This window comes from Pseudoliparis swirei, chromosome 4 (assembly GCF_029220125.1).
Source record: "Pseudoliparis swirei isolate HS2019 ecotype Mariana Trench chromosome 4, NWPU_hadal_v1, whole genome shotgun sequence".
In the NCBI taxonomy this organism is placed as follows: Eukaryota; Metazoa; Chordata; class Actinopteri; order Perciformes; family Liparidae; genus Pseudoliparis; species Pseudoliparis swirei.
The window spans coordinates 18,716,420-18,736,995 of record NC_079391.1 but is presented as its reverse complement, the minus strand read 5'-3'; the positions used below and the strand labels follow the sequence as shown (position 1 = coordinate 18,736,995).

General features: G+C 40.8%; 2 protein-coding genes across 8 annotated transcripts in view; one reads left to right on the top strand and one right to left on the bottom strand.

The window, feature by feature from the left end:
• homer2 (homer scaffold protein 2) overlaps positions 1–18,935 on the bottom strand; it is a 26,993-nt gene extending 8,058 nt beyond the window's left edge. Inside the window, exons 1-6 of one of the 5 annotated variants that reach the window (XM_056412482.1) lie at positions 15,247–15,262; positions 14,582–15,044; positions 8,926–9,082; positions 1,357–1,488; positions 984–1,076; positions 150–292 (exon numbers count right to left, since the gene is read on the bottom strand). In XM_056412482.1, coding sequence (XP_056268457.1) covers positions 150–292; positions 984–1,076; positions 1,357–1,458 — 338 coding nt within the window. In that variant the 5' untranslated portion in view covers positions 1,459–1,488; positions 8,926–9,082; positions 14,582–15,044; positions 15,247–15,262. Of the gene's footprint in view, positions 1–149; positions 293–983; positions 1,077–1,356; positions 1,489–8,925; positions 9,083–10,037; positions 12,046–14,581; positions 15,045–15,246; positions 15,263–17,741; positions 17,956–18,877 lie in introns of those variants that run through there. The other 4 variants (XM_056412480.1, XM_056412478.1, XM_056412481.1 and 1 more) reach the window with 4 other exon arrangements.
• LOC130192467 (RNA guanine-N7 methyltransferase activating subunit-like) lies at positions 18,016–20,576 on the top strand. 3 transcript variants are annotated; one of them, XM_056412485.1, is made up of 3 exons: positions 18,016–18,100; positions 18,927–19,091; positions 19,717–20,576. In XM_056412485.1, the coding sequence occupies exons 2-3, from the start codon at positions 18,928–18,930 to the stop codon at positions 19,949–19,951; spliced, it is 399 nt and encodes a 132-aa protein (XP_056268460.1). In that variant the 5' UTR covers positions 18,016–18,100; position 18,927; the 3' UTR covers positions 19,952–20,576. The 3 variants fall into 3 exon arrangements, with proteins under 3 accessions (XP_056268460.1, XP_056268459.1, XP_056268458.1); XM_056412484.1 differs by lacking the exon at positions 18,016–18,100 and adding an exon at positions 18,532–18,712 and having other exon boundaries at positions 18,907–19,091; XM_056412483.1 differs by lacking the exon at positions 18,016–18,100 and adding an exon at positions 18,539–18,712.

The window sequence follows — 20,576 nt, the reverse complement described above, 5'->3', positions numbered from 1 at the left end:
AGTTAAAATGATGCGATGCCCCTTGAAGGGAGTGTCGCTGTGATGTGAGACTATGCGGCAAGTGGTTAAAACCATGAAGGTGGAAATACAGTTAGAATAATTTCTCCTTCAAGAGGTTGTTCGAAGGCGCCCGTGAAAGGAACCGTTACCTCTGTTCTACTGCACTCTTGAGATGTTCGTTCTCAGTTTGCAGCACAGCAGCCTCCGGATCGACATGAGAGATTTTCTCATCATCTGTTCCATTAATGCTGGACGCCTGGTTAGTTGTCGGTGTCTCACGTCCAGACTCCTGCTAAGGGACAGAGGGGACGTGTTATGGCTCAGCGCAGGTTTTGATTTGTCTACCTGCAGCTTTCTAAAAGTTCTGATGGCTTAAAATCCATAAATGCGTCTCATAAATCATGCTCTGACTGTGGAAAGGGGTCGTGCGCTTCTTTTGGTAAAACGCTGTAAACACTGTGGACATGTCAGCTGAAAACTGATGACAATATTTGCTGGTCTCATGTCTTTACGAGTTGGATTCCTGCCATCGGGAGTCAGTGCAGGCCAGACTGCTGGACGTACCTCCAATCAAAGTGGTTTACTTACTGACAGATCAATTGGATTTCCTTTGTGTTGAACTGAGACACTTGCATTGTTTATGACTCGCACTGGTCCTCTTAATTGCTGTGGGGCCTTGCAGGCAGTAAGTATTTTAGGATGACTTTTGACCTCTTTTGATGACGACTAACACTATTACATGAATGATTGCTGTTGTGTTGACATGGTATATTCAACACAAGCCTCATAGGCCTGCTTTCATTTCAACATAACTATTTAAATACTCGATCATGCCAGGAACCTTTTCTAAACACAGAGTCAGAAACACAACGCCCGATGGTGTTTAAAGGAAAGTAAACAAACTGAAATGTTTTATTGCTTATTTTCTCCTCAATGTTACCAGCAACAGAGGTGTTCAGACAGCAGAGAGAGAGATATTTTACCTGGGAGTGATTACTCAACATCTCCACCGTGTCTTGAGATTTGTCCCTTGCGAGCTTTGCCGCTTCTTTTACCTCCTGGAACTTCTCAGAAAACTGTAAATTTGAGAGACAAGAAAGAGCTGTGATAATACAAACTGAAACGTCAAACGCAGTGTGGCTCATCAAAAGCATTTTGGGAGATAATGGAGCCAATTATCTATTGATAAACTCTAAAATACTTTTTTGATTGATTAATTTCCCCAGCTGGCATCTAAATAATAACACAATTGTGAACATGTGCACTCCAGTTTGAGGACAAATACATTCATAAATTGTCTCACAAAAAGAGTATCCAGAAATCTTGCTGTGATGCTGCAGTAACGTGTCCTCTCACCTTGGCCAGCTGCTGCTCCGAAGCGAAGCCCAGTCCGAACACGGTGTTGGCCCTGCTGTCCGCCCACTGGCCAAACTTCTGCGATGTTTTGGTGAACGTCATGTTGGGCGTGATGGTACTGTTGATAATCACCTGTTGGAACAAAATAACTTGTCAATAACTTCCCAGCCCTGGTGGAGATCATTCTGGCAATCAATCCACATAATTCCAGCATGGCTCTCTGGTCTATGTGATGGACATAGTCCCCGTTTAAAGATGCCTGCTGTTTGCTTGTGAAAATGGTGCATCTTGTTCAAGACATAATAAAGAAGGAGCTCCAGGATCTACATTCACGCGATGAATAGTCCTATTGATTTAGCAAAGGACAATCCCCCATTGTAGCTCCATTCATACAGAGTGAATCTGTAAGACCCTGAAGTCTTTCACCATACTCGCACTGTTTGACTACAATTAGCATATTTATCTTTTTTCATAAATACAGTACGATTCATGTCATTTTTTGAGAACGTCTCAACAATACAGAGCTATGTTGTCTACAAAGCAATCTTTAGAGGTGCTCCAGCTGTGATGCGGGATGGTGAGTGACTCACAAAGCATCCATCTTCAATCAACGAACACTCCAAGGTACCGACCATCGCTCATTTTATGTTCCATTACAGAATTTATCCTCCAGGTTTCACATCTAACCAGCACAGAGGCAGACTTGTAAAAGGTGGCAACCTCATTCATTGGAAAGCCATTAACACACGAGTACCTAACGTTGTGTTGCTTTCAAATTGCTTGCTAAAAAAAAGATTTAAAGATAGATTGACAGAAACAAACACACACTATTACACTAGGCAGTGGTGACCCACTAACCCCTAAGACAGTGGTTCTCAAATGGGGGTACGCAAGATTTCTTTTAAATATATTTAAAATTAGCATCCATTAAAAAATATTTTAAATATTTGTGTACATTTAGAAACTGAATTTTATATATTCTACATTAAAATTAGACACTGATGGCACAGCGCTGTGTATTTAATCTTTTTTCCAACCAAAAGTGCATATTTTACAAGGGGTACATCACTGAAAAAAGGTTAAGAACCACAAGTCAAATTACAGTCTCCGTATTGGCTACAGTAGATGGTCACCTGTAGCTACGAAGTAAATCAGCTGGTGGAAAAGCATTTCTAAAATTGGAACCAACGCGCGAGGCAGTGACAGTGAAACCAAGAGATTCCTAAAGACTATTTCAGCCTGACTACTGCCTCAAATGTTGTGCGTTTACTGCATCACTGTCGCTGTAAACACTCCTAATCAATACATGAACAGCTATAGGTACAACCAAGCAGCTTGGATTTACTTCTCTACATGTACACAAACTGGATCACACAACCCAGATATAAGACAACTTCAAACAGAGCACATGCAAATTACCCCAACAATTAAGAAACAATAGAAGACAGCTTAATCACAGTGCAGCCCTCGTTTCATAGCAACATGGCTCTGATCACAGGATTCAAGAATACAAATTGCTGACAGACTCGTGTCCTTTTCTACGCCCCCACCATCTCCATCGCCATCTTTTCAGTGGTTGAGGTGTTAAAGCACCTTGAACTGCATCATTACTGGACAGAGACACTTAAAAAGCAGAGACTGAGCCAACAGAAAGAAGAATGAGGACACGAGCAGGCAGGCAATGCCCTCTCAGACATTTATGACCCATACAGAACAATGCTAATGGATCCTGAGGAGAGATATAACTGCACATACACAGAAAAATGCCTTTATCGGTGGCATATATACGGCAACGCCTCCGCAGTCACAGCCCCCGATTCAGGCTTTATTCCCACATCAAGGGTTTTTAAGGAGTGGCAAAAAGGCACAGTGCCGGTAATCTCATTTGAAAAGCATCACTGTTTCAGAGGCGTTATTAAAACAGAGGCTACCTAATTTCTCTTGAAAGGGAACCTGAGCAACGCCGGAACAGTGTGAATATTTAACTGAGCTCATCGCGTTGGCTCAAAGAGAAAGTTCAGATGAGAATAAACTTTAACGATCATTGTGAGGGAAACAGGGCTGTTGCTGCAGAATGAAGCAAAACAACCAAAAGGAGCCAATGAGGTAACCAGATGGTAAACACACATGACTAACCTTTTAAATGCGATATGTCAAGAAGAAATGTATAATTCAAAATACATGGTTTCCTTTTGAAAACCTTGATAACTTTGTATGTATATGTTATGAACCAATTAAGAGTCTAGATGTCTTCTCAGTTTCATCTCCTTGGTTTGTTAGAAACCCTGTCGGAGCGTCCTCTACAGATCAGGTTCAGAACTTTAGCTTTAAGAATGCCTGAGCTGCTAGATTGTGTGATGTGTAACTGGCTCTTGATTTAAGAATAGAAATGAGGCATTTAAAAATCAGTTACATTGGTGAAATGAGACATTGATCAGCCTGTTTTCCCCTTTACCTTTAAGAGGAAAGTAATCAAAGTAAAGCAACACTGAGTCACTGAGCCTGCTTCCGTTTGTGGCGTGTAACAGGATAACGAGCTGCGTGAGCCTGAAACCACACAGACCTAAATCCTGCACCGAATGTCTGAAACCAGACCAAAACACAATGTTATCAATGATTGACCTCATTATTTCAAATGCATTGTTATCCAAAGTTCCTTTGACATAAATAAAGAGTTTGCATTTGATGGAAACAAATTAAGTTCATTATTCAACTACTTAATTGATAGAAATGTTGAACGATTTAGAAGATTTTAAGTAAAAATACCAAATATCCCCAATTTCATCATAATTTTTTTTCTTCATTTACATTTTTTTTTTTTTAAACTGACAACTCCCTCACCATGGTAGCGACCTGTCAATCACAAGGTAGCCACACCCTACAATATACCCTGCTTTATGGTCTATTTCACTCTAAATGGACCATCATTTACTAAATGAACATCATGCTGTATTGAAGGAGAATTGAAACTAGTGGTTGATACCATAAACTCATACAATGCGAGTTAATAAATCAAGTGAGAAGTAGGGTCATTTTCTTATCAACTTCTCTACAGTCGGACATCATTTGTAACCAGAGAAGTTGCTCCCTGATAGCCATCAAGAAGGACGCAAGTTTAAAAAGGAAACTCTGCATTGGCTTAGCTTTCCATACCCGCAGGTGGCCGCCACGACAAAACAAATCATAATGCAAAACATTAAATGATTAATCAATAGTCAATTAATAGTTACACTTATTCAACTTGACATTGAAGTCAAACATATCGCACAAGCCTTATGCATAACAAATATTTAAACAGCTAATTGATCCTGTTAACAGAATCAGCTTCAACAAAAAAAGGCGAATGTCTCAACTCATCTGTAAGTTAATATACAAGACGACCTGGTTGTCCCCATCTCTGTGGGCCCTGTGACTGTATGCCGTCATCAATGAGTGTACAATGAGTTGGCAAGCGAGTGGGAGGGTGAGAAAGAGGGAGGTAGAGCGGAGTGACGCAGGCAGCTGTGCCGGGTTGCGGCTCAAGTGGCACAGGAGGCGCAGAGCGAAGCTGGACTGGCCAACGGCCCGAGGATCAGTGAGAAACTTAGAGACAGCCAGGAGGTTATAGGAGACATCTTCCTCGGCTGATTATGTGTCTGCAGAGTGCACAGAATCTGTAAAGTCAAGAAAAAAGAAAAAGATAAACGTGGAACTCTGTGCAAGGGAAAGTGCTTTGACCACTAAGGGACTTTGTCATAGCTGGAAAAAAGTGCACCCTCTCCATAGAGCGGTCGCTTTATTGACTCTATAAATATCTTTATTATCTAAAGAGCTAAAACACATGCGACTCAACTCCATATATTAAAAATAGGTTTTGATACTCTGAAATATGTTACTGTTCTTTTGTATTGTGCTTGCTCATAACATCGGAGTAGCTCTCTATTTTAGACACAAATTCGACAACCATGTTAAACAGGGAGTTGCAGCTGAATCCGTCGCATATAGGCTAGTTTATGAAGGATATGTCAAAATAATAGTGACAGACGGGCAGCGATGATGGTCATGGTGATGATGAGAAGGCGGAACTGGCAGCAGTGTTATAACTGAAACACAGCCAAAGAAAGACGATGGTCCCCGTGTCCTCTCATCAAAGCAGACAGCAAAATGGAAAACTTGGATTGCCTATCAATCTGAGGTGTGATGTAGAGAAGTGAAATGTGTCTGTGTGCCTGCCAGACACTTTAATGACCTGATGCATTTCATCTCATCATATATTAAGGACTCCAAAAACACGCTGTTCCCTGGTGGCAATGACGCAGGTTAGGTTTCTGAGGGAGGAGCGGGGATAACTTAGTTCAGGTGTGCGCCACCACATTAAGGTTTTAAAGTGAAGGCTGTTTTATGCATTTACTTGTGAAGATTTACCGACTAACATACTAAGACTCAGCAAGCCCCTTATGCATTGGAAGCAGCCTCATTTAAAAGTAGGACATTATGTGGGGATTATTTATTATTATTATTTAGGCTCTGGAACACGCTCCTCATGTGATCATGAAGGTGTTGAAGAAGTTGGATCAATGCGGGTGTGAAGGTCAATGATCTAGGGTCACTTTGAGGCAGTAGGCTGATGAGTAGCATCCTTTTCATTGGAAGAAGTTAATGAATATATATGCTTTAGATGACAGTCCTGTTGAAAAAAAAGAAAGTGATTCCGTTTTTTTACTAAATAGTCATGTGCAGCATTGTTTACAATACTGGACTTCCCAATGTTGAGCTTCACTTGAGCTCATACCAGCTTTGAGAGAGTGCACTATAATCCTAATGGATGGTTGTTTGGGGACTTGTATCAACCTAGTGCATCCCCTCATCATGATGGCTGTAAATACAGTAAAGTACCCAATCAACTTGATTTTAATGATTCATCCAAACTCCAAGTTAAACATGAGGGGCAAATACAGGAGTCTGAAGCCAGGTAGACATGTTCCTTTCATCCCCAAGGAAACTTTTTGACACCCAGGTAGAGAAACTATCTCGTGCAGTTTGGCTGCAGCCACAATGTAATAGGGGAGCAAGGTAATGGTCGTCATCATCATCTCCACCACCAACCCACAGGGAAATTGCCTGTTGGTTGTAATATTGACATGCAACTAGGTAAAACTGACATCAGGCATATTTAACAAGCTCAGTTAGAGGAATTTGAAGGATTATTCCTGGAAGCGCCTCTTCTAGTTCACCAGGTTGTGTTTGCTACATGAGCCAACATGTACATTTTGGACACCTGTAAGAAACAATTTAAAAGGGAGACTCGGATGTTACATAAAAAAAAAACATGAGCTGAAAAAGCTTAGAAGATATTAGGTTAGCTCGGAAAATAATAATACTTGGAATAATTCATGAAGTGCAGCAAGAACCCCTCACTGAGTTGTCAGAGGGTACATCGCTGTTTGAGAAGTGCAATTCAGGATGAGCAAGAGTCGAAAGTGCTGATATGCTCCTCGACTTTCAATATCATGAGCGAGTTACATCACGGACGAATAGAAGCTGACGCTCTGTCACAGTTACTGTGTACGGCAGCACAGACCTGTCTCATAACACAAACTATATTTAACATATATTTTTGACTCAACATTTCCTTGCTTTCGGTTACTTTGCCGATAACATAACTTTGACTCATCTCTCCAATTATACCAACTTAACGTTATGTTTAATACATGTTAATCTTCATCACATATAGCTGCTGCATGCAGACATTATATGACACGTATTGCTGTTACTCAAGGACACACACACACACACACACACACACACACACACACACACACACACACACACACACACACACACACACACACACACACACACACACACACACACACACACACACACACACACACACACACACACACAACGGCAAAGAAATCTTCGGGAAAAAGAGTTATGATATATTCCTGACAAAGAAAACTGATTTTTTTTTTTTTTAAATAAAGATAAAACATGCAAGCAGTATGGACAGCACTGAAGCTGCTTTAAGACATAAACAGATGAGTCTTGCCTCTGGTGTGTAGCTGTGGGAAGAGAGCTATGTTGCATTTTAATCAACAATGTTATGCAGGAATAGAGAAATAATGCATTTTATTTTAAAGAATGTACAGGAAAATGGGTCCCTAATCTAAAATCTCATCTGCCGTTTGCACACATTTGTCTCTTTTGAGAAGTGATGTCCGAAGCGACAGCAGAGAATGCTTGCTATGCAAATACTCTACATTCACATGAGACCCACCCTTCAGCTGTGGGTTGGTAATCCCGTCACTGAACTCGACAGACCTTTCAGCCAAACGGAGACGTGCACGGTGAAAAGAAAGTGATTTAAACAGTCGTCTACCCGCCCGGTATCTAATGTGGCTCTGCAGATAACCCGTGTGGTTTGTGAAAAGGTGACAATGTCTGCAGAGGAAACCGCGGTCACAACTCTCCTCTGGTTTCCACACAGAAGTATCTGATCGCCATGGAAACACATAATCTACTCTTTCAGTAATCGGAGAGAGAAGGTGTGAAGGTGCACCGGCAGACTTGTAGGTTGTCTAATAAATAAATAAAATTAATTGTCTGATCACACGGAGGATATAATCTCAAAATCAGGATTTAATCTCAACATCATTCTTTTGTGAAGACCAATCACATTTTCGGGAAACGGCCTGCATGTTCACATACAGTACAGGGTGAATTAAAAAGAAAAACATAAACAAACTAAATCATATTTAAAGTGATGCCCTGTGTGCCTGGACATGATAATGTGTAGTTGTGTTTAAAATCTGAGATCTTATACTTAATACATGCAGCACATGCTCACAATCACACAATGCATAACGTATTCTTGTTTTTCAGGTTTTGCTGCTTCGACACCAATTCTCCTGTTTGGTAATAACTTTAATATTAGTGAAATGATCTTTTAGCAACTTTTAGTTAATCGCAAAGATGGTCACCAGATTAATCAACACTGACAAAAACTATGAATTGCTGCACTCGTTCAAATGATGATTCATAGCATAAGTAGAAACATAAGACAATGTGTTTGTGTCATATGGCATACTTTCAGCGGGGAGTGAAGCAGAACATCGTTCATTTGCAGACACCACCCACATGGCAACCATACGATGACTGCAAAGCTTTTCTTTCAGTTGTTGTTTGACACATGAAGAGTTTGGTCTCACGTGGTGCATGATGATAGAACACAACAATAGTTTGTTTATTTTATGTTTCATTTTTAACATACTCTTATTAAATATCCTTATTTATATCACGATATTGATGTAATTCATTTCTTTCTCCAGTGATATAATGAGTCAGATGTGCGGAAGGAAAACCAGAAGCTATATATGACCATAGATACGCAGGAGAGCACAGACTTATGAAAAGGTAAACAGTGAAGTTGTTGTCGATCAGTGGGAGCTGCAGATGTCAAATCTATTTCAAAAAAATGTAATTCCATTCTGTCTTTGAGTGCTCTTACTCAGACTCACCTGTCTCTCCTGAGAGCAGTTACATGTTCCCCATCATCTCTTTCTCGTATACACACACACACACACACACCTTGGATCCATCCACGCTGATGATGCGGTAGCTGTTGCGCGTGCTGTCGTAGAAATAGGAGACGGTGACGGCCTGCTTGCTGGCAGGGACCCAGTTCTTCTTGGTGGTTGGGTCAATTTGGAAGACATGGGCCCTGGTGGTGTAGATCGGCTGCTCCCTGGAGAGCAGAGGACAGAGGAGAAGGATATGAGGATTAGACCACTGCAGATAGGATCCATAATATGCTAGTTATGTAACTAAAGAGACCGGAACGCTGTGCTTTGTCTCCTGAGGTGCAGAGTCCTGAGAGTGAGACAGACAAACCAACACAGCCTCCCCTCAGTAACACATAACCAAGTGTGTGTGTGTGTGCGTGTGTGTGTGTGAGAGAGAGACTGTGCACTGGTGTGTATGTACTCGCATCCATCGTCCAATGGAAGATGTTCTCCTGGGCACCAAATGCATTCGAGACAATTGTCTATTAACACAAGTCAGAGAGAAGACTCAGGGTCGACTCGTAACAAAAAGAGGAAAACAAACAAACATCTCAAAGTAAAACATGACAGAACAATTTGTCTGACGCACACAGCCTATTAGAAATAATTACTTATCTTCTCTTTAGCCTGAAGCAGTCTGTAAATGTTTGTTTTATCAATGTTTTATCTTTTTTTTTTCTTTGGCTGGCAGATTGTTTTGCGTTTGCCACTCAGGACCGAGTGGCTGTGTCGACTTCATTGGAGGAGCATTTCATCTGAAGTTAAACCAATTAGAGCAAGCAGGTACAGCAATGATATGAGCAAAGCTATTAACAGAAATGGTCAAATAAGGAGTTTCTTTTTTCTTAACTTAAACCTGCAATAAAAGCAACGGTGAGTAAGCTTCAAGAGCAAACAACAACCATATTGGGAAACATTGTGAACACGACTTCCATCCATCATAAAACAATAAGTCAATTAAGACTCCACTGAACTTATAAGACATCTCAGAAACCAGTTGATCAGTTCAAGTCACATTAGTAAAAAAAAAAAGAGCTTAAAATCTGTGCATGTTGCATACATCTTTACCAAATCCAAAATGCCATTAGCTTTCAAAGCCCACTCCAACAAACACCGTAATGGGGAATAGTTAAATACCATTTCATATCCCCTTGAGAACGAGAAGCAATCTGCCTCACGGCAATGAGCAGCTCGCTGCCCTTGAGATTCAGAAGAGCATCAACATGCTGATGAAGGAGGATCAGAAAGCCTGTTCAACTTGAATGACTGCACACTGAAAAAAATACAGTGGGAATGTTTCTCCTCGTTATGGCATTCACAATCGCACAGACATCTCTCTCGCTCGATAACACACATACAGGCTTGCAAATAACTGACTGGGATGTGTATGAAATATATTCAGAAAGTCCTCTTTTCCTCTTTCAATGTTTTCAGTTTAATGCATTAAAGCAAACGTCATACAATACAGGCATCTTTACACTTGCTTTACTGGTATAGTGTACAATTATGCAGGTGAGACTATTTATTTAATCTACAGAAATGTCACAAGGCTGCTCTTTATACCAGCTATTTGGTATAAAGAGCTAAACATATGTACACTTTATTACCATTAGACATTTTAAAGAATTTACTATCATACTTTTTTTGCTTTACCAGTTTCAACCGCAGCCCCATCCAAGAATATTTCTAGAATGTTGTTGTGCAGCTTGAGGTCAAACTAATAGTACGCTCATATTAGTTTCACACACCACTGCTGCAAGTGGAGACAATGGTGGTGCTTTACAGGGACTGGGCCCAGGAAGTTTACAATGTCCACTGGAGGTTTTCATTGTGAAAAGGGGAGTGAAGGTGGTTGAGATGCTCCAATAAATTCCAAGAGCGAGAAATAATTCGGTGGAGTGGCTGGATGAGAGGGATCAGAGGACACTTCAAGAGCTCAATAATGGATGCAGATGAAGAATGGTGGGGAAACAGATGGGAAGTACTTATCCTGCTAGAAGTCAATATGTGAAAGTGAATGTGTGTCTCTGAGACGGCACAGCTTACTGGGCACTCACCGCCCCACACCTATCCTTACGGCCTACTTGAATACGTTGGTATATCACTTCTGTGTTTCCGTCTCAGGGTTTCTCTGTGCCTTCTTATATTTTGTCCTGACATCTTTTGCACGTACACTGGGCGCAATATTTTCTGTTTCCTAAAAATATGTTCTAGGATGTTGTTTCTATTCTTCTCCAAAAGCCCAAAGTGCATGTGAATGGATATACAATTTAAAAAGGTGCAACACGGCCACAATGTCACCATCAAGATGGTTTGCAGTTGGCTTACAGAGAAGATTTGTGTGTAAACGGCAGTAAAGTCGGCACTTATGACCACTGCACCGGGTCTTCCCACCTGGTTACAAACATGGTCCCAGGAGAGAGCTTTTCTAGCTTTTCATTGTAGAAATCCTGATCCTCTATCCTCATCCCTCAATTAGTTTCACCTTCATGGCCTGCCATTTACTTTAATGATATGAAGGATTTCAGTTAAATGTGTGAAGGGGGAACAAGGTTGTGGAACAGGACACTGTGGCACAGCCACACTGAGCTTGGTGCGGTAAAAAAGAAAAGAAAGATAATTCAGACACAGCTAAAAATATAACATTTTAAGAGCACAGGGATGTGATTACAAAATAAGAAACATAAACAGCCTACATAAAAAAAATCACTTGAGAGCATGTTCTTAAAAAGTCAATTCAAATGATCCTTAGAAATAACAAAAAGCTTCTCAAGCTATTAGAAATAGAAGCCCATTTCCTGTCGGCCAGACCAGAGGTTTCATTAACAGGGTACAGATGGTGCCATTGTTGTAGTAATGCTGTACAGCAACTGGCAAAAGCAAGTTGTAAAGAGGAAAGTCAGGTCAGTCTTACTACCAACGCACTATGATAAAGGTCCCGGGGAAAATAATGTCGAAGAAATAAGCAGGCGAGCAGCGATAATTCATGAGCTAATAAAGCTTTTATTTTCATTGGGATTATGGTTCTCACAGAAATGAAAGCCCAATAAATTCACTATCCTTTTTAAACCTAATCTCAATTTTCATCTGCTTTAGTAAAAAAACAAACATTATACAGATCACTGTTGTTGCTTTTCAGACACACGGACACACACGCTGACCTTTGCAGCCACAGTGACTGGAGCCAGCAACACAGGCAGGGGAAGACAAGTGAAAGGCCATTGCTGAGCACATCGATGCACTCGGACTACTGCTGGTGGAATCCAGTGATCTGCTTTTCTGAGATAAAAAGCATTAATTATTTTGTTTTAAAGACAACCACATTTGGGGCTTTGTGACCACTGGATTTTGTCTCTCGCTGACTGTCGGGTGCTCTGTCCCCATCTGCTGCTTTAAATAATTTACAGGTGTGTAGGTGTAGGGTGTAGTGTGTGTGTGTGTGTGTGTGTGTGAGCATGTTTGAGCAAGTGCTGCACTGTCAAAGCCTACATACTCCTACGCACTAACACAGGATACATTCAAACCAAGGAGCTTCAGATATGTACATTTTTCTAACGCTTGAAAAGGAACTCTTCATTATCGAGACAACATTACTCTCCCTTTGAATCCTGCAGAGGCAAAAGCAATACGCTTGACAGAGACCTTCAGTTCAATACACCACATTATTGCTGGTGGCGTGAGCACAGTGCACAAACAGCTTTATTAACAAACAACTTGTGAGTGACCATTACATTTCTCGTTTTACATGCTGATCTAATGTGCTGGCAGTAATCACATAAGATTACACAACTTCCCCGATGGCCAATTTGTATCAATAAGGCAGACTCTAATGCAATGGGAAAAAAATCTTCAAGCGATATCAAATACTTCACATAATATTACAAACAAAGCATGTATGAAATGCTTTCCTTGAATCTAAGTAGCCTGAATAATACAAGGAATTTGCATTTCTGTCTGTTCAAAGAATCCAAGTGACAAGCGCTGCATTACTCACTGGTCAAATATCTACAGTACATTAGGGGGAGGAACACCGAGTTAGACGACTTGTTCATCCTCACCTTCTCCGCAATAAACTAAGTGACAATTGGCTTTTCTGTCGCACCAAATAATAAAAGAACATCTTACCCCAAATCCTCCAGAGGGAGAACATTAGAAATCTGAAAAGCATCGCGGCCACAAGGTCCACAGATCTGGTGACTTTGGCCATATTAAAATAGCAAATTAGTGCAGCATCCATCAGTGGCCATAACATAAGATGTCGGAACTTGGATTATCATTTGCTGGTGTCGTCTTGCTCCTATCAGATGAACACAGTTGAGGCTGTCACAGACAGTTACCTCGTTAGTGAGAGCCATGTTTTGTCTGAGTGAATGAGCAAAGTAGCTCTGTGGGCTCATCACTAAAACACCAGCTGGGCTTTTATCGCAATAAACACGAAGCTCTACTAATGAGGTCAGAAAATGCCGGTGTGCCTACAGTAGTGCGCAGTAACCTGGACTTCAGGAGCCCTGCTGGATGAGACAAATACTTAATACTAAGAGAGCAGTAAGCTTAAAAGAGATTGACGACAGCTCTACATGATGCTTTTACCTTCTTTTCCTGACTTTTACATAAAAAGGTGCAACTCAAGGTGAATACTTTTAATCTATTCAAAGGCTGGTTTAAAAAAGGTGCAGTACAGAGAGCAACACATGTTGGAAGGAAGGGACAACAAAAAACATTTTATAGTACTGCATTTGTTTCTTTTGATGTCTTTCATTGCGTCCTTTGTCATTGTTTTACAGATTGTTATTTTACTATAATGGCTGCCGTTACCAATATTACTGATTTCCAACACGCTTGGGTAAAATACAACAAACTGCAATAAACCAAATAGGACACATCCATTTGTGACTTGGTCTCACTGTTGTACATCTGCTTTTTCATGACTTAATGATTTTAAATGTTCTTCACTAACAATCTTATTTACGGTACAGTAATATTGATTCCTTTAAAAAAAAATATTTAGCTTCATTCTGTGGCAGAAAACTATTTGCTGCGTTATTGCATTTAATTTAGTGCTTGAAAGATTAGTCGATAAATCAGTTAGTTGACTGACTTTAATCAACAACAATTTTGATCACCGATTAGTAAATTCAGCCATTGATCAAGCAAACATGTCAAATATTTACTGCTTTTTGTGATGATATAATTTACAGACTAAACCAGTGTGTTTAGCTGGCAGAAAATAAATGTATATGTTGAGAGTTGTGAGCAGTTCAAAAGCAAAGTGTTGCTTTTCATCTTTAAATTGTTTATAAGGAGGTAGAAAGTATGCAGAAATTAAAAAGGGCACAATTATGTTTTTCCTTTCTCTAACATTTTATTACTGCTATAGCTCAATTAATCAATCAGAAATCCATCAAAACGCAGTCTAAATCGACAAATTTGTATAGAATTAGTATTATACTATAAATGTGTAAGACATTCTTAATCTTGCCGTGTGTTTCAAATAGATTTTTGTCACGTTTAGATTCTATAAAACTGACCTTCGTTCCTATACCAATGTGTTGGCAGCTTACACACTGAACTGAACCTCATGCCATTACAGTTCATCAAACGGATAGAATCCCATGCAACAAAGACAGCAGGCCAGATTCAAACCAGCATCCGCAGCTCAGTGTTCGACTATATCGGCTCACTAGAGGATGCAGAGCAGAGCCCAACACAATCCGAGCGCTCCGAGGAGAAGGAACCTCCACAGAAGCACATGGCAGCAGATGGCCTCCGAGGCCCGAACCATCTGGTAAAGAGACGTCCAATCCCCCGTCAGTATGTCCTCTTTCATTTACCCATGATTCTTAAAAAGAGCAAGACCTGGTCCGGCTCCCCTACTCCACCTCTACAACCCTACCCTCAGGTCTTCAACCACAGAAAGGAAACACACACTCTGACCAGGCTTACAGTCCACTCTTCCTGCTCGGGCCGCCAAGAGACCCACAACCGCGTCACCTGCCACAGCCTAATCAATGAGTGTTAAGCCTTCAGCTGTCACTCTCTGGCCAGCCAGCAGATTATCATCTATCCGTGTGTTACTGCTGCTCCCCACATGCTTATTTGAAAGAGCAATACGCTGATTGCATTGCAGTCAGAGAGACTTCTTACCTGAACTCTCTCCCATCCTCCAACCTTTCAGACTCACATGTCTGAATGCTGCTAACACAATTTATGTTGTCTATATGTTTACATGTTTCTTACTATTTTGTCTATATGTTCACATGTTTTTACTATTTTGATCTTCTGTATGTTTGCACATATGGAAAATTGACAAATAAAACTGACTTTGACTTTGACTTTGACTTCTTACTCATTAGGGCTTTCGGGCAATCTGAGATGCAGCACTTGAGCTGGGAAACTGTACTTAAAAATCACTTTCTTTCCTAATGTTATATCAGCATGTCCTCCTGCACCTCTTAAAATGCAGCAACCATCAACTCAATATATTTGAGTTGGGTATGCTGCACATATACAATATATTCTAATTTGGGCTAATCCATACAGTATTGTGCTTTACAAATCATGTGGAAATGATTTGATCAATAACAAATGTGTCACTGTCAACAGAATCCTGATGGAGCCCATGACCAAGGACCTTGGAAGTTGATAAAGGGAGATGGATACTGGGGTTGTTAGTATGTGTGTGTTGTGCGACTTAGTTAATATTTAACTCCATTTAGGACCAGAGAGCAGGGACACAGTTACACCTAAATCATGCAAAAAATATGACAAATTATGTCTTGTTCTGACAACCAAATACACACATTGCATCATTACCAAATCAGGATGATATTTATTTGCTTAGTCCATGTTTTCCTCTCCCTTTATTGAAGATTTAAAAAACGGACTGAAAAACAACACTAACCTATATTTAATTTATTAATTGTTTAAGTAATTTCTCAACCAAAAATCTGCCGATTCCAGCTTCAAATCAGTTTGTGACCTTAAACCGAGGCTTTAGTGAATGAGTGGAAAGATGACATTTCCTGGGAGCCATTTGCGAGCGCCTTCCCAAAAATTCCATTGGTAAATGATACTACTAGTTGGCACTGACTTAAACCTCAAAGCCGGACAAAAGGAAACTTATTGCCTTTAATTTGCCAGTAGGTGCCACCTCCCGTCTTGCTGCCGCTGGTCCACTGGGCCAGTTTTCATGAAATACCACAACTGTCAAGCCTGCTGGTGAGCATGCCAAACTCTTGACTGATGAACTGGTTTCTTACATTGGAAAAAAAAACATGTCTGCTCTGGAGAAACAATCTCTGTGGAAATCACTGAACACTTATGCTGCTTATTATTCACAATCACATCTTGCCTGTTTCTGTTGTTGTTTTGCTTTACCATTAATAAAAGTTCCTTAATGTCGCAAATGGAAGCATTCATAAAGTTGACATAACTTACTCGGATTCTCAGATTAAAATTACGCTGAAGTCATTGCAATTTCCAAGTCAAAGAACAGCCAAGCAAACAACAGTAGGTACTCCATAAGTAAATCTAAAATAATATCTGCAATATATGTAGATTTTAAGCGAACTAGTGATTGCATAACTATGGCATTGAGCCAAAGAGTCAACATTCACACACCACAGCAGACTATGAAGGCAAAATAATGCACTGTAAACAACTGTGGAAGAGCACCAATACCTCCAGCCCTGCGCGTGTACACACACACACACACACACACACACACGCTAGTGGGCAGTGTTGACTGCCATCTCCGTATCACGACCCTCTCACAGGCACGTGCACAGACATTTTGGGGGGCAGGTGTTCAAACCAAAAAAAAGGGCACCCATCGGCAAAATGATTTAAATATTGATCGCTGTAACTTGAAGTTAGCAAGTAATTAAAACACATTGTGTCGTGAGAAGACATGAGAGCTAAACAAAATGAAATGTTTCCTATTAACAATTACAATTATTTACAAAATGATAGGAGCGAAAAATGACATATAATAGACAACTTACGAACCTCGACCGCTCGGTCATGCAGGGAAATATCAAACCTCTGTAAAAAAGTTATAAAGCCTCAGTCTGATATTTCCCAGCATGACCTCACTCTGGGTTAGTTATTACAAGTATATATGTGTTGTTTTTTCTTGCGTTTACTCTTTTCACCCTCTGCAATGCTCATACAAGATTGATCTTTGTAAAACTGGAACAGACAAAACAAAGAGAAACATACCACATAAAACAATGTGGTACAAGCATGTCGGGGCGAAATTCTCACAAGAACTCAAATAAATGCCCCGTCGGATATCCAAACACATTTGGGGGGACTTGATGACAGAGAGAGTAATTTTATTCCTAAATGCTGATGAATGAAAAAAAGTGGCTCCAGCAGAAAGGGCACTTTTCTCATCCAGGGCAAAAGGGCTGGTGCTTGAGCACCTCTAGGGCTCTATCTGTGCACGTGCCTGCCCTCTCAAACCCATATTCCCAAAGACAGATAAGGAGGAGAGGAAGTATTCAAAGAGGAACTAGACCGGTTCACCAAAACAAAAATAATAAATAAAACCATAATTAAAAATATCTCGCACAATAAATGTAAAAAAAATTTAATCACAGATCGCGAAGATAATCACCTCTTAAAATGCCAACATTGCCCAATACCCTGGCTCGTGGCTATATGAATACATTGGGGTCTCTCTCATTCCCCAACACGCACAGATAAACTTTGGGTTACTGAGATTATACACATACACACACACGCACACACCTACACTTACACACAGCATAACATCACGGTCTGCGCAGGTGTCATGAGCAGCGCGCTCTGAAGGGCAGCGCTCTCTGGATTACTCACCCCATTGCCGCGGATTTAAGGAACAACTCCTTTTAAATAAATAGGCTCTATTGCCCGCGGGGGTTAAGAGGAAAACTGTGTTTTTTAAACCACAGTCAAAGTCCACCGATGATTAGCGGTCCAAAAAGTCCACCAGCTTCGAACAAGTCCTCTTGCTGCCGAGAGACAGCTGAAATATGAGAGCACTTCTTCGCAAACTCGATTCACCTAGTTAGTTGTCAGTCTCTCTCTCTCTAGCTCTCTCTCTCTAGCTCTCGCTCTCTCTCGCTCTCTCTCGCTCTCTCTCTCTCTCTCTCGCTCTCTCTCAGAACCCCGGTCATTTCAGGAAGTTTTTTTCTCTCGTCTTGTTTGGGTATCAGGTATGCGACAAAAATAAATCACACGTCCGAATGGTCCCTTCCTTGCCGTCGTGACGCTCGGCGCTGGTGAATTAAGTTAAAAATGTTCGCAGAGTTTCTATCTCCCCCAACGGGATTGCGAAAGGGCAGCAACAGCGACACGGAGCGGCTTGCACCTGCTCACGCTTCGGCCGGAGACACCACACTCCAAACCTGTGCTATATGCGGTTCGTCACCGCAGTTTCAGTACAAACTGTGGTCCGAAACCACGAATTATTTCAATTGACATTGACTTAACATGCTTTAAAAAAAATATTTAAAATTAAAGTGAACTTACATGTTCTAGGGACAATGATGGCTTTTCAGCAGTTGGCACTGTCTCCTGAATTAAACGGTGTAACATTAACTGTGGACGGTAATGTCTTAATAACTTCGTGTTAAGGTTAACAGACTTTAAGCAACCGTTGGTCCTATTTCTAACTTGCAGGTGACAGCTATTAATCAATCACTGGCAGGTGCGCGCGCGGAACTAAATATAAACCTCTCTTTAGGGGGAAGCGTTTCAGAGACGTACCAGGACAATACATTGCTTCCGGGCATGTTAGTTCGTAGCAACGTTCGAGTCGCGTAAAGGTGTGTTTTCTCGTATTAAAATGCTTATATTGTGATGTTTGTATTGTGATAATCTGTGGTTAACTCCAGCTAATTGTATGCCGATCCTTCTAATTGTTATTGTTCCGTTTAAGGGATTAGCCAAAACACGTCAGTACACTCATCGGATTAAAACGTGATACTAACCGCGTCATTGGCGGTGTTGTGATGTTCAGTGGCGTTTCTCTTGTTGCAGTATGGCCGAGACCACGGACAACCAGCAGAGTTATGAGGAGATGTTCGCCGACAGATTCTCAGCGGACGATAAAGAATACCAACAGTACGTGACCCGTCCAGCGGACCCCCCACCCATTGTCGAGGACTGGAGGAGTCGTGGGGGTGGAAACCGAGGCAGGGACAGGTACTGTTGGCTCTCAAAGTGGGCCGAGATGACTACTTCATAATCTGTGATCTACACATGTGGTGCATGGTTGGGTTTAGTGCCAAGTTACTTATACGGGTTGCTTCTGTTTTTCTGTTTCAAAATAAATCTGACCATCCTCGGGCTTCATGTGTGGTTGTCTGACTGCTTGTGCATTTACAATTTTAACAAAAGCTCCAAAAGAAACAAACAAGCCCATATATAACTGTTTTAACACAGGTCTAACTGTTGTGACAGTACATTAACTTATTAGTATAAATGTAGCCGCAATAGCCATTGCTTTATCTTTTTGCCTCTACACTACAGTCACGATTTTTTAGACTAACTCTTGGGTCTTTCCTTTTTTTTTAAATGCTCTTGCTTTAGCGATTGTCACATATTGTCTTTGTCCTCTAACTGGATGTCTTAATTATCATTTTATGGTGAAATCTGGTGTCCTAAATCTAAGTAAGACATTCAGGAAGCTTGGGGGACACAGCTGGATTTACTCTGCAGATATGTTGGCCATGTAGATGTGTAACTGAGTTTCCTGTGGTCTTGTAATGCAGGTGTCGGAACCTTTTCCTGGAGCGTAATTGTTCTTTTTCTATTGGTCTCCATCAAGGTACCAGGACCGTCGAGGCCGAGGTTGGGGGGGAGACCGGGGTTGGCGAGGGCATGACCGGGACCGAGACAGTGGCCGAGACCGAGACAGTTGCCGAGACCGGGACCGGGACCGAGACTGGGACAGTGGCCGAGACCGGGACCGAGACAGGTACTCCGGGCATGGAAGTGGTCATCAATCGGGCCCCAACCAAGGGTATAACTCTTATCAGAGACCACAATATGACCGCTACTGATCTCTACTCTAAACTCTCAGGTGTTGTCAGTGTTAAATATTCAGTATTGCATCTGTCATTGCAATACCATTATGTGGTCATGTTTAACAATTTGTTTGTGACTCATTGTCTCAGTCTTCTAAGCAAGGCCTGAGCACGATCAATATTCATATTTTACAGTTAATCATTGAAATGGTTTGGAACTTTTTTTTATTTATTGTTAAAAACAGATTTATTGTCAAACTTGAAAATGCAAATACGTACTGCAGATCTTTTTTCTTCGGCAGAAAAGTAAAGATCCTGTTTGATTTCCACTTAATGTTTCTATACCTCAACAGTCTAATTATTTCCCATATTCCTGTATACTGCCTGTAATCTCATTTAATCTGTTTACTCCATTTTTGTGAATGATAACAAGGACATGCTTGCAGATTTCAGTACTGAAACTCATGAGAGAGTTTCTTCGTGTTCAAATAGATTTGCGGCTATACAGCGACACATGCTTTGATATTGTAGTATTGGAAATTATACAGTACTGTTGCAGACTGTAAATCAGACTAAATCTTTTTTTAATGCAGCTTTATTTTTCTGTGTCATTATGTAAGGATACTGATGAACTGTTTTCATTAAACATGTATTTTCTTAA